This window comes from Solanum stenotomum, unplaced genomic scaffold, assembly GCF_019186545.1.
Source record: "Solanum stenotomum isolate F172 unplaced genomic scaffold, ASM1918654v1 scaffold6331, whole genome shotgun sequence".
Taxonomy (NCBI): Eukaryota; Viridiplantae; Streptophyta; class Magnoliopsida; order Solanales; family Solanaceae; genus Solanum; species Solanum stenotomum.
In genome coordinates, this window is record NW_026036146.1 from 1 (window position 1) to 14316 (window position 14316).

Here is a 14316-nt window from a genome sequence, read left to right on the forward strand (position 1 = left end):
TTGCAAGGAATTTAAAATTTCTTGAGTGCTAAGGTCACTAGATGTTGCACCTTGAGTTCCAAGAAGAACCTAAGAACAAAGCATTCAAGTCATTCCTAGTTTTTCTTAAGTTTTGGGTCAACTTCAAACGACCATAACTTATAGTACATGATGAGTTAGGTGAGCTCCAAGTAGAAAATTAAATCCTTTCGAATCCTTTTTCCAACACCACTGAGTTTGCTCAATTTCGAGTTCTGAGTAAGAAGTTATGACTGATTTACTAACGTCGCGCAAACCTGGCAGTAGCTTCGCGACGCGAAGCCAACACGGACCTCACTGCCTGGTGGAAAATAATTCTGACTCCCAACTCGTTTTAATTATTTCTTTAGGGGTATTTTAGTCCCAAAAACCCTTAGAAGGTCATGTAAATTGCCCTAAACGTGTAGAAAATCAGTTTTCACAAATCAAACCCTCTCTTTCACTCCAAAGATTCTACTATTAAGAAATTCAAGAAAAGCTAAGGCAAGGGTTCTTCTTTCCAGATTTTCCTTCAAGAAGATGATTCATTCAGGTATGTAATCTTCGATAGTGTTGGATTTGTTCACCCACACGCCAATCATGTTAATTTCAGCATTAAATTCGTTATAGAAAGTTGAAGCTTTGATGTTCTTGTTATGTATTCATGAAATTACTTTCGTTCTTGAATTGGGCTGAGATTGAGGAGTTCTTGAGGTTATTGAGTTGATTTATAGAGTTGTTAGAGTTAGATTCTTGTGTTTTTGTGTTGGGTATTTGAATCTAAAGAGAGATTGAGAAAAAGAATCGAAGTTAGGTGAATTGGGGTTAGGAAACGAAGAAGAAATTTCGTCGATCGAAATTTGGAACCCCCTCCGCGTCGCGCAACCACTTCTCAGATTTGGGAGTTTCTGTTTCGCGTCGCGGAGCTGACACAGAGTGTTCTGCCTCAGAAGCTATTTTCGAAACCAAAATTTAAATGCTTTCCGCGTCGCGGATCCACCTTCAGATATTGATTTTCAGTCTTTTCTCATGTTTAGCTATCTAAAATCATTCCTAAACATCACGAGATCATTCCTATCACAAATCACAACCTTGAATTCATAAATCATATTCAAGGTAGAGTTGAGAGTCAAGTCTTGAGAGTTTTTTCGGACATTCTAAGAAAGTCCTTTTGAGGAATCTTCTACAATTTCTAATAACTTGTTTCAAGACTCGAGCAAGTGAGTACGAGTAAGGAGAATGTATTCATGAGTTTTCTTTATCATTACAAGATCCTCCATACCGTGAAACATAACTCCTCAATTCATAATTCACATTCAAGAGACAGTTAAGAGTAGAGTTCAAGAAAGCCTTTGAGTTCAATTGTGAATCCTTGAGATATTAACTAAGTTTTGAGGAAGTAATTCAGAGAATGAGAAGAGTCGTATAAATGAGTTCCATGTTGTTATGTAGATCATCGAGTCGAGTTATTTCATGCCCATAACTTCCGCATGAACTCCATCAGTTTAGTATCTTTGAAAGGAGTAGTATTTTCAAATTCTTAGTCTTGAGTATCGAGTTCCTAACCATTTCGAGATTATAATCCTAATCATGGGACTATTACCCATGAAGTCCGTAAGTTGAGTTGTTCATGACCATAATTTCGCATGAACATTATAAGTAGATAAATCTTAAGATGAGGAGTATATTTGAGTCCTTGAGTTGAGTAATTCATGCTCATAATTCCGCATGAACCCTCTGAGTTGGGAATTCTTGAAATGAGTAGTATTATTGAAGTTCTTGAGTTCCAAGTATTGAGTTCTATCTATGGTTATTGAAAACCTTGCATTGAGTCGTTCATGCCCATCATTTGGCATGAACCATATTTTAAGAAGTCTTTTACAAATGTTTAAACTTTGTTTTAAGACTTAAGTTTTGAGTTCAGTAAAGAGTAAAGTTGAAGTTCTTTTCTTCAAAAAAGTATTGGGGACTAAGTATTCCCAAAGAGATTTAAATTATTTTCACATTTAAATAATAATGGAAACTGAGATTTCCAAAGAGCCTTCGGGCAAGTTTTCAGAAAAGAGTAATCGCTTTCTAAATGAAGCAAGAGAGGAAACTGAGATTTCCAAGATAGCTTTTGAGCTAAGTTTTTGAGCATTAATCTCAAATCACACAAGAAGTATGTTTTTAAAACATAAAGAACTAGTATATTTTGGGAGTAGTATTGAGCACCAATATAAGGGAGAGTTCAGACAACTCACTGCCCCCATAAACCATGTAGCCACCATGGGTAGAAAAGGGTCATACTTTTTAGATGAAGCCTTTTCACAATAGACTTGTGGTTCCACTTATTAGTTCGGTCCTATGCCCTTGGCAAGGTATAGTATGCGCTGACAGCGTGAGGTAGATCGCTATATCATCACTATAGCTCTTATGTGATGGTTGTCGGTTAAAGAAACTCCCACAAAAGTTATTGTATTTTTATATACATCAGTTTATTGTATTTTTACATACATTTCAGAGTTATGTTGTATCCTTGCATACACACAGTGTTTACAACATGTTTTTAAACAGTTTATTTCTTTATATTGCACTTATTTTAAATTGCTTTATATTGAAATGAGTTCAGTCATATTGAGTTGAGTATCCAGAGTTGAGTACCTAGAGTCGAATAACATATCTTTGAGTTGAGTATCTTATCCTTGAGTACTTCTGAGTTGAGTAAGTTTGAGTAGTTTTGAGTATCCTTGAGTACATAATCGATTTGAGTAAGTTTGAGAAGAGGTAAGTATGTTTCCTTTTTATCAAGTTTCAAGCTTATGTTTATGTTTTAGAATTCCTTTTACATGCTCGTACATTCCACGTACTGAGCCATTTGGCCTGCATCTTTTCATGATGCAGACACATGTATTCAGGATCATCAATAGGAGCTTCGTTGATACATCCGAGAGTTCGAGTTAGCTATGGTGAGCCTCCTTATTTTTCGAAGGATTTCGTTTACTTTCCATTTTAGTCAGGATGACGTGGGTCTTGTCCCGACTTCCATCCTTATTAGTTAGCGGCTTCATAGATAGTCAATATAATTGAGAAATCTGTATTATTCATTTATTTTATTTAATGTTTTAAAGACTTAAGTGCCTATTTTATGGCAAGTTGAATATATTATTTTTATTCTAAGTTGTTCATTTGAGTTTAAAGTTTTGACAAGTTGAGTTTATTGAATTTTATTCAGTTTTAAGCTTTTGCATGCTTAAATTAGTCTTCCGCTTGTAGTCAGCCAGGATGAGGGTTCGCTTGGGGACCAACAATGGTTTTTGAGTGCCGGCCACGTCCAGGGTATAGACTCGAGTCGTGACACGTATACCAATTTGATATTGGGGTCGGGTCTTGGGTTGGGTCGGGACATTGGTAGGTATGGGGTTTTTGTACCTTGCTTAGATTACATTTAAATGGTCTTTGGATAATATTTCTCTTTATTAGCCGAATTCTAGAAAATTGGTAAAAAAATCACTTATTTTTGATGAAAAACATATTCCTTCATACAGAATCAAAGCTCTAACCTTAACCCTGAAAAAGATCTCAAACAATTTCTTTTCTAGGATCAACACCCTTGAGTTGTCATCGCTATCCAATCAAATTCAGAAGCTATATATTTAAGGCAACCACAACAATAAAAATTAAAAATTACTATGAACTTCGTCACTGATATACCACGAAATTTGTCGCAACTAATAAAATTTATTGATAATTCATTGCTAGATAAAATTAATCACATATTTTATTGTTTACCTCTAAAATTTATTCATCGTTAATTTCTGCTTTTTAGTAAGGGAAAATGCATAAGTACCCCCTCAGCCTATGCCCAAAATCCCTGAGACACACCTAATCTTTACTAAGGTCCTATTAGCCCCCCCAAACTTATATTTTTATTAATTTTTTACCACTTTTTGGCCTATGTGGCAATATAAACCCGTTAGGTTGAAAGCTTTGTTCAACACGCGCTAGGCCCCACTTTTTCAACTTTCTAAAAAGTATAAGCTATCAGTTCAAAATAGCTTTTACAATTCCCAAAAATTCAAAAAAGCTATCACTTTACGTAAGCTATCACTTTTTCAACTTTCTAAAAAGTAAAACTATCACTTTCAAGTTAACTTTACCAAAAAGGAAGAGAAAGGAACAAGGGAAAGAACATTATCTTCAAAAAATTAATTTCAGAAATTCGATTTACAGACTCATAATTGATTTTCTATGTTGGATTTTAGTACTTAGTGTTCGATTTCAGTCGTGCATGCGTGGGTCGATTTCAGTCGTGCATCTGTGGGTCGATTTCATTCTTCTAAGTCATCAAGAATCGTGATTGAGTTCAAAGGTTAGTTTTTCTTGATTTTTTTTTGTTTTTTTTTTGTTATTGTTATACTTAGATTTCGTAGGGTTCATGATATGTTGTTAAATATTGGTTTCGATCTTTGAGTGAAATGTAACTTCATGCTTATTTTTTAGGGTTTATGTTATGGTACTGTTAGTTATCAAACTTCGTATGTAACTTGTTATTCATATATTCATATTGTCACATATGTTGTTATGGTATATTCTAAAGTATTTTTCAGTATGGGTTGGTTGGGTGGTATTATATTTGTGTTAGTTCTGTTCTCCTTTTAAACATACAAGAAGACAAAGACGAGTTGGGTGTTGTGTTGTGTTGTATTGTGGGGTTACATTAAAATAACTTCATGTTAGGTCTTGTGTTGTGTCTTTGTGGGGTTATTGATAAATAACCTTATCCTAAGTAGAAAAAGATATGTTGGGTGTTGTGTTATGTCTGTGTGGGGTTATAGACCTAATTCTAAGAAGACAAATATATGTCGAGTATTGTGTTGTGTCTGTGGGGTATGTGTGGGGTTATAGTTACATTAAAAAAATTCAATAATTAATGGCTTTAACTTGAATTGTTTTTATATTTGTTTGGGTGTGTGTGTGTTTCTTTAATCAATTATTGTAGTTTATTAGTAACTTGTACTTAATTGTTGTTAATGTTTATGCATATAGGTATGAGTGGATTTACATTCATTACTTTAAAGTTGTATCATGGTGGGGCCTTGTTGTATGAAGGCGAGGAAGCAAGATATGTGGGTGGGTTAGTGAGTGAATATGTTGATGTTGATGTGGATACAATATCATATTTTGAGATTAAAGACTACATTAAAGAACTAGGGTATAGCCCCAATTGTAAATTTAGTATCCAGCCACCTAACGGTTGCATCTTAGGAGATATTGACAATGATTATATTCTCTTAGCAATGTGTAATTGTTTGCAAAATGGGGCTGTTTTGGAAGTATATATCCACATGCCTGAAAAGGAATCTGGTACAACTTTTAATAAAGTTGGGACCACTGAAAATAGGGCAAGTGAAAACATTGAATATAATGAAGTAGGTGAGGCTGCTTTTAATGGAGTAGATGTATCTCAAAATACTACCTCAAATATTCATTTTACATCAAACCCAACAGCTCCAAATACTGATCCATCAGATTTTGAAGATAGTGAATACTCTGTAAAAGGATCTAATGAGTCAACTGAAAAGAGTGATGATTCTGAAGATAGTGAACTACTTGAAGATGATCAATATGAAAGTGATGATCATGAGAAGCTGATTCAACTGAGGGCTGAGAAAAGATCCTTTCTGAGGAGGAGGAAAAGAAGGGAGAGAATTTAAGTAGATACTGAAGAAGTACTATGTGGTAATGCTGTAGCAGATCTCGGGTTTGATGAGACTGCTATCAATACAAATACTTTAGAAGGAAGGCTAGAGAGTAATGAACCATATTATGCAAGTTCTAATGCTTGTAGTTTTGAAACTGACACAAATGATAATTGTCTTGAAGAAGGTGAAAAAATGAGGTTGAAACTGCCTAACACAAAAAGGAAAAAACATACCATAGATAGTGTCAGATTTGATCCCAACAGTAAGAAGATTATGTGGCAATTGGGTATGGTTTTTGAAAGTGTAAAAGAGTTTAGATCGACAGTCACTAATTATGCAATTTAGAGAAGGGCTCAGATTGAAAAGTGTGTGAATGAGCCAACTAGAGTAAGGGTGAGATGTTGCAAGGTAAATTGCAAATGGTTGTTAAATGCAAGTTTGGACAGGAAGACTAATAACTTTGTTATTAAGATTTACATGCCAATACATTTATGTCAAAAGGCTTCTAGAAATTACTTGTGTAACTCTAAATTCATTGCTAGTGTTTTTAAAGATAAAGTGATTGAACAACCAAATATTAGAGTGTTCAAGTTGTAAGAGTTAATTAGGAAGAAGTATAATGTGCATGTTGGTAAGACCACAACTAGAAGAGCAAGAGCTAAAATTTTGAATGAAATTATGGGTGATCATGTTAAGGAGTTTGGGAGAATTCTTGATTATAAGGATGAGCTGTTAAGGTCTAATCCTGGGAGTACTTGTGTGGTGAAGCTAATGAATCTGGTAGGGTAGTATTTGAGGCATTTTACATCTGTTTTGCTGCACTTAAGATGGCATTCATGTCAGCTAGAAAATGCATTGGTTTGGATGGTTGTTTCTTAAAGGGGGTATGTAGGTGTCAATTACTTATTGCAGTGGCCAAAGATGGCAATAATCAAATGCTTCCACTTGCTTGGGCTGTAGTTGAAAATGAGAACACAAACAGTTGGAGTTGGTTTATTTCTCTATTGCAAGAAGACTTGGGATTAGGAGATGGAACAAATTTCACTATTATGTCAGACATGCAAAAGGTAAATTTGTTTTTATTTCTCTGTTGGTTTACTATTTTTTCAACTTAATTATTTAATGTTTAACTTGTAGGGACTGGATATAGCTATTAAGGAGTTGTTGCCAGCTTGTGAGGAAAGAAGGTGTACTAGACATATACTAGCAAATTGGTCACATATTTGGAAAGGGCTGCAAAGGAAGAAACTGTTCTGGAAGTGTCTAGAAATACTTTTGAAGTTGAATTCAGAGAAAATCTGGAAGAGCTGTCTAAACTAGGTACGGATATAGTGGATGATCTAATTTACTATGATAAAGAATATTGGTGCAAAGTGTATTTTAATTGTGAAGTCAAGTCTGATGCAATAGATAATAATATGTGTGAGAGCTTTAATGCTTGGATTTTGTCTGCAAGGCATAAAACCATTATTAGTATGCTTGAAGAGATAAGGATTAAGGTCATGACTAGGTTAGCTAGGTTAAGTGAATTTCCAAACTCTTGGATAACCAACTTCTCTCCAATGGCAATGAAAGTATTAGAAGAAAATATTGATAAGTCAATGACATGTAACATTGAGTTTAATGGAGTAACTGGATATGAGGTTTTAGATGGAGACAAACAACACATTGTATGTTTGAGAAAGAGGGAGTGTAGTTGTAGATCTTGGATGTTGAAGGGAATACCATGTGCACACGCCTTAGCTGCAATGTTGCATAGACAATATGATCCACATGATTCCATTCATCCATACTACTCCAAAGAAAGGTACTTGATGACTTACTCACATTTCATACAACCTATGAATAACATGCCAATGTGGCCAGAATCAAGAAATCCTCTTGTTGCTCCACTAGTGATTAAAAAAATGTCAGGCAGGCCTAGAAAGTTGAGAAGGAAAGAGGCTGGTGAAACTAAGGTGTCTGGTAAGCTGTCTAAAACTGGACTGCTATGACATGTAGTCTTTTCCATGTTAAAGGTCACAACAAAAGAAGTTGTCATTTACGAAGGAGTGATGGAGTTGGTTCTATTGCCGAGGAACATAGAGCTACCCCTACTTCAAATGTTGAAGAACCATCAAGCTTAAGAAAGGGAAGGGTAAGGGGAAGACCAAAGGTACATTACTATTTTGTCACTTACTTTTAAAGTTTAATCAACTTACTGATATAATAAATGTTTTTTTGCAAATTAGAAATCAACAAATATTGAGAGTGAGCCTGTTGCAAAAAAGGGGAGAGGCAGACCTAAAAGTGCAAGTGCATCAAAGGTTGCACCTAGAACCACTGCACCTCCAACAACTTCAAGAATAGCAAGACATGAAGCAAGTGCAAGTGCAAGTGCATCAAGGGCTGCACCTAGAACCATTGCACCTCCAACAACTTCAAGAACACCAACACATGAAGCAAGTGCAAGTGTAAGTGGTGCTGGAGTATCATCAAGAGCCTGGAGTGGTAGAGGAAGGGGTAGGGGACTGGGAAGTGCAACAAGAGGTATTAATCATCCACTTGAAAGTTGGTTTACATGTTCTCAAGGTAGTACAACACAGGGTGTAGACCAGAATACAAATGTTGCACCAAAGGAAACTGCTACTGCCAGGAAAGGAAAAGGTGTTGGAAACACAACTCAATTTAAAAGGCCAAGAGTAACTGGAATGAGTGTGTTTCAAGCTGAAAATGGTTTCAAAACTTTCAATGTAAGTATTGTGATGCATTCATAAGGTTTGTACCCTCATGACTTGATAACATATGTTCTCTAATAACCTTACTTCTCTAAAAATTTTATAGCCTGGACTGCCAAGTAGCAGAATATTAGCTGGACAAAAAGAGTTTTGAGATCAAATGTTGTAACTGGGGATGTTGGTTTCAAACCAACAAGTGGATTGAAGTGGAAAGGAAATCAAGCAATCACAACTAGAAGGCTCCAGCAGATTAGAGATCAATCAAGGCTTTCAAACCCAAATGCTTCCTCTTCTTCACAGTCTCGAGACCCATGGAAACTATAATGTTGATATCAATGGTGTTTTCTTAGTACTGTTTTGGTGGCCACTATAAGTACTATTTTGTTTCATGTTTGAAGGAAAAACAACTATTTCCTTTTTTTTGTTATATGTATGTATGAAATAGTACTAAAATTATGGGTACTTATGCAATGTGAAAGATTTATTTGCTTTTAAGTTCACTTTTAGAATCAACTTTGTACTGAAAATTCGCTCTTAAGTAATGAAATTCTGGGCACTTATGCAATGTGACTTGTATTATTTATGTGAAGCTTTGTTTTTATTTGCAAGAATAGGTACTGCAATTTTGGGTACTTATGCAATGTGTTTTGTGTTATTTCTGTGTAGCTTTGTTGGGAGAAAAGGTACTGTGATTAATACCTCTTGATTTACTTCATTTTACAATTTCAAACATAAACAAATCATGGCAAATAGAGAATTAAGACATTTTCAAACACAAACAAATTCAAATTTTCATTATGGTAGAGCAAATAAAGGTTTCAATACCACAAAAAATTATGGTAATTTCATTTGATCCTTCAACCTACCAACTTGGGTTAGAAAGCTAACAAATATAACAACAAAACAAATCATCAAACAACAAAGGAATTTCCCAAAACAACGACAGCCTTCATCATTTTTCTTCATTTTCATCCCTCAAATCACCCATTTCTTTTACATCACGACCCTTCTCCTTTGAATTGATGTTGGGATTTTCATAACGATTTCGAAGACTTTCACCTTTATTCAAATGAATTTTTTCTTGTTTTGACTGTTCAATGTTGGAATTATCAAGCTGTTCCAATTGCATCTTCAACCGCTCATATTTTTCTTCTAACTCCTTAATCCTATTCACCAATTTCGGAAGGATAAATTGAGATTTTTCATCGACTCTCTCCATGTCTCTCCATCTAAAAAAATTACAGTTTGTGGCCTCATAGTGAGGACAAGACCAAAATCGTCTTTCGGGATTGCGATCTGACCAAGACGTCTGCATTTGCAATAAGATTCCATGCTTGCATTGCACTTCCGCATTGATCATTGAATCATTCTCATCCATACACAACTTATTCAACTCAGATTTTGTCATAACCCTAATATTTATACATAAAAATTGTGAAAGAAATTTAAAATCAGAACTAACAATCGAAATAAAAAGGTGTAAATATAAAGAATATATTAAAATTTTACTTTACTTTTTCGAAGCAAGGAGCAATTTAACTTGAATGATAATGATAATGGAGGTTTTTTTTTCTAAAGATGAAGAACAATAAAGAAGAAGACAACTTAGTTAAAGATGAAGAACAATAAAGAACAATAAAATTTATTATAACACGTGGCCAATTTTTATTGGTCAGTGTTGTCTAAAAATTGCATCCACGTGCCTAACATAGGTGAAGTCACGGACTCAGCCACGTAGGCCAAAAAGTGGTAAAAAATTAATAAAAAAATAAGTTCAGAGGGTAATAGGACCTTAGTAAAGGTTAGGTGTGTCTCAGGGATTTTAGGCATAGGCTGGGGGTACTTATGTATTTTCCCTTTTACTAATAAAAACAATTCACTCCCCCTCTCGTATTTCACTTTTAATAACTAACTTAGTCTAACCATCAAATGTGGGGTGACAATTCATATGGTACAATAATTTAGTACACATATTTCCCTACAAAGTCTTCTAAAATTAGCTAAAGAAATTTGACATCTCTATAACTAAAAATGAACTTTTTATACCATGTAATCTCATAACTTCACTCTCAAATAAAGTATCTATATGTGGCTTGTTCTTTTTTATGACAAGAAATTAAGGAGTCATCTTAGAAAAGTTCTATAATGTACCTTTCTAGACCCAAGTAGTCCCAACACAAAATCTATAGAAATATCTAATCAAGGACTGTCATGAACATCTCAAAACGGGAATTTGGATCGTTACACTCACGTTTTTGAAATTCTTTAAGATAGTCATTGAACTCGCGTAATGTGTAGTCTCCCTTATGAATTATCAGTGATCATATTTCTCTATTTAAATTTATCTCCAATCAACATGAATTTTGAATTGTGCCACATCATCAAAATGAAATCTGAAGAATGCAATTTATTGCTCCTGAAATTAATAGACACATTGCCTTTTTTAAAAATAAAATAACATGGATAAGGGTCTGAAAAATACCTCAACTTTGACCGAAATTGCTGTTACGATATCAAACTTTATGGAGGACCTATTACCCCCTGAACTATTTAATAGTGTATTTTTTTACCCCTTAAAGAATACTTTCTAACAACTATTTGGAAAAAAGCTTTTTGATAGACTAGAATGGTCGTTCATTAGATAATCCTTAACTTTCCTGAGAATAGCATATCCCTCATTATGTCATGTGTATCCATCTCTGTACTTGTGAATGGGAAACCTACAAACTACTTCCTCTCTAGCAGAGGTATTCGGCAGGGAAATCCATTATCCCCATAGATATATTTATAAAAAATATGCATGGAGTCACTTTCGAGAGCAATAGGAATCCCCATTTCACTTTCAGGAGAACCTATGGCAACCAGTAAGGGTTGGAAGAATAGGAATCCCCATTTCACACCTCCTCTTTGCTGACGATATATATAATCCTCCTAGCTAGCAAAAGAAGATTCCGTAAATGCTGCTACTATTATTTATATCTTCAATAACAATCGGGGTAAAAAATAATAAATTTCAATAAATCCTTAATAATTTTTTCGACAAATGTTGATCGTAATAACCTATCAACTATTTTAAACATCCGCCAATCAGATAATTAAGATGGGTAAATATCTAGGACTACCTATTACTAATCATTACCCCAAAAGTGCGGATTATCAATACATCATTAATAACAAACTTAAAGGATCGATGGAAGGCTAGACTCTTATCATTGGCAGGAAGAACCACACTAATCAAATCAGTTCTAGCTTCTCCCTACGTTGCCTCAAGGAACTTGTGATCATATCGATCGATCGTATTCAAAGAAATTTCCTTTGAGGTTCAACTCCTGAAAAGAGAAAACTACACCTAGATAATTGAGACTTAGTAACTTCTCCCTGTAAGCTAGGGGGGCTGGGACTTCAAAAAATAAATGGAATTTTTTTTCCCTCCTAGCAAATTTAAATTGGAGATTTACCAATTCCTTTGGGTTAGAGTCCCAGAAAAATAAGGGTTACAATCTCCTTTTAGCTAAATGTCACCCTTACGACTCTTATATCTGGAAGTGCCTCGTTAAAACATACCCTTTATTCAGAAAAGGTATATCTTGGAATATTGGCAATGGAGAATAATGGATTGAGGCAACCTTAACCCTCCGAGAAACTATCCAAGGCCCCCTTACAGAACAAGATATACATCTTTCAGTCTCCCACAATAATTCTTGGGATCTTTCTAAATTATCCTTTGATATCCCCAGCCACGTTAAGTGATCTTATGCGTATTTATATGCCTAGGAACCTAATAACACCCGCATTTTGGCCAAGTTTGAAATCGTTTTATGTTAGTTTATAGTTGTGTCGAGTCGTTTGATTCCATTTATACTAACCTATATGATTAGTTGTGTAGGTCAGCTTAAATAAAGAAACAAGTACTGAAATGGGCATTGGGAAACACGAAAGATCCAAGTTGAAAAGAAGCAAGAAAGAAGAATGAAGGAATGAAGTACAAGTCAGATCCGTATCCTCTCCGCGTCGCGCCCCTAGTTGCCAGTTTTGGCCGTTTCAACTTAATTATAAATAGACACAAATTTTATTTTATTTATTATTCTTTTTCTGTATTTTGAAGAACGACGATTTGGAGAGCTATTTCATCAGTTTTTAGGGTTCTTTCCTAAATTCTTTTACTTTCGATCTATTTATGATATTTAAATTTTGTTTGATCGAGAATACCATTATGAGTAACTAATTTCCCTAGTTCTAGGGCTGTGACTATATGATGATTGTAAGTTATTGAGTTTTTAAGGATTGCCATTAACTATCATATGAATCTCTCTTATGTTCTTGTCTTTTGTATTTCATGCCTGATCACCATTGAAATAAACATATTATCCGAATTGAACTCGGGAGAGGAATAAGAGGATAGAACGTGGGGCATGAGGAGCATGATTCTCTCTTAAGAATTAGAGTTAATTTGTATCTAGGATATGGATATACCTAGAAACCTTGCTTGGTCACTATACAGGAAGAAATCGTAATGCTCAGTACTTGGTCCAATCTATCCCTGCTCAACGATGTAGTTAGGTTGGCATTTATTGTAGGCGATTAGAGGTCAGGAGACCGTAATCATACATTTAACCCTGTGATCATTGATTCAATAGTTGATAAATATCCATTTAACAAGATAACTTGCATGAATCCCGATAAGAGTTGCAGCCCTGGACTTTACCCAAATCATTGTTTGAAACCTTCGAAATTGAATCGCACTTGTTTAGTTTTTGTTTAACTTTTAGATTATAAAATCAATCAATCTTGTAATCTTGATAACACTTGTGTTTAGCTGAAAGTATTGGAAAAATTAAGTTATTCTAATTGTAAGTCTCTGTGGGTACGATACCCGGCTCTTAAAAAGAGCCACTTGAACGACCACGTACACTTGCGTGTGCGATTTGGGTGCAACATTAAGGAATCTATTCTAAACACTTATATCCAATTATATAATCCTAAAAAGGATATCTTCTATTGGAACCTTAGAAATGACGGCAAATTTAGCTCTAGAAGTGCTTACAACCTCTTTCTGGGAAATAATCATACAAATGAAAACCACAACATTAACTATGATTGGATTTGGAAAATAAAAACTTTAAACAAAATAAAATTCTTCATGTGGCTGCTACTAGTATCAAATAATAAGCTTCCTACTGCCTCTGCTTTACACTTAAAGGAAGATAATCCCCGAAAATACTTGCTACTTATGCACCAATATAGAAGAAAATACAAACCATATTATTTTTTGGATTGCCCAGATCTGGGATAACTAAGGTATATCTATAAACAATCAAGATTTTCGTAGTGAAAATTTTAAATTATATCGATCTGTAACAGTTACCCGAGTCAATAACTACCAAAACGTGCCTACAACTATACTAACCCCCTTTATCCTTTGAATAGGAACATGAAGTAATTTAAAAATCAAAATGCTAAGTACCCTATTAACATCATACAAGAAATTAACTTCCGGGCCCTAGAATATTAATTATCATCTTACAAGCTTCACTAAAACCATTCCTCCAAAGCATATGATTCCAATACACTGGATTAGTCCTCCAAGGGATATGTTAAGCTTAATATATATAGATGGCTCTTTTGAAACAAATACAAATAACGGAGGTACGAGGTGTAACAAGAAACCACTTAGGCGAATGGATAACGGGGTTCTCCTGTAAAGTCAAAGTCGGCAATGCAGAATTATTAGCCCTGCTTCATGGATTGAAACTAGAACAAAGGAAAAATATTAGACAACTGCTGATGGAAACTGACTCACAGGTATTACTGAATAACCTTAATAGTAACAACTCGATATTCTCACACATCTATGCTGATTGCAGACCGCTACTACTGGAGATGGAAAGTCAAACAATGAAGCATATTCCAAGGGAGGC

The 14316-nt window shown here is 34.7% G+C and overlaps 1 protein-coding gene and 2 pseudogenes across 1 annotated transcript; 2 read left to right on the forward strand and 1 right to left on the reverse strand.

The window, feature by feature from the left end:
• Positions 1-6508: 6508 nt before the first annotated feature.
• LOC125852864 (uncharacterized) lies at positions 6509-7001 on the forward strand. The gene is made up of 2 exons (XM_049532547.1): positions 6509-6748; positions 6819-7001. Exons 1-2 carry the CDS (start codon positions 6509-6511, stop codon positions 6999-7001), a joined length of 423 nt encoding a protein of 140 aa, XP_049388504.1.
• A 587-nt stretch (positions 7002-7588) lies between these two features.
• Positions 7589-8874, forward strand: LOC125852873 (uncharacterized; annotated as a pseudogene).
• A 358-nt stretch (positions 8875-9232) lies between these two features.
• On the reverse strand, positions 9233-11291 carry LOC125852865 (uncharacterized; annotated as a pseudogene).
• Between the last annotated feature and the right edge of the window lie 3025 nt (positions 11292-14316).

Bases quoted from the DNA above. Each gene is read 5' to 3' on its own strand.
- LOC125852864 (XM_049532547.1), top strand. From the start codon at position 6,509: ATGGCATTCATGTCAGCTAGAAAATGCATTGGTTTGGATGGTTGTTTC. The intron at 6,749-6,818 runs GTAAATTTGTTT...TTTAACTTGTAG, and splicing joins TTATGTCAGACATGCAAAAG to GGACTGGATATAGCTATTAA.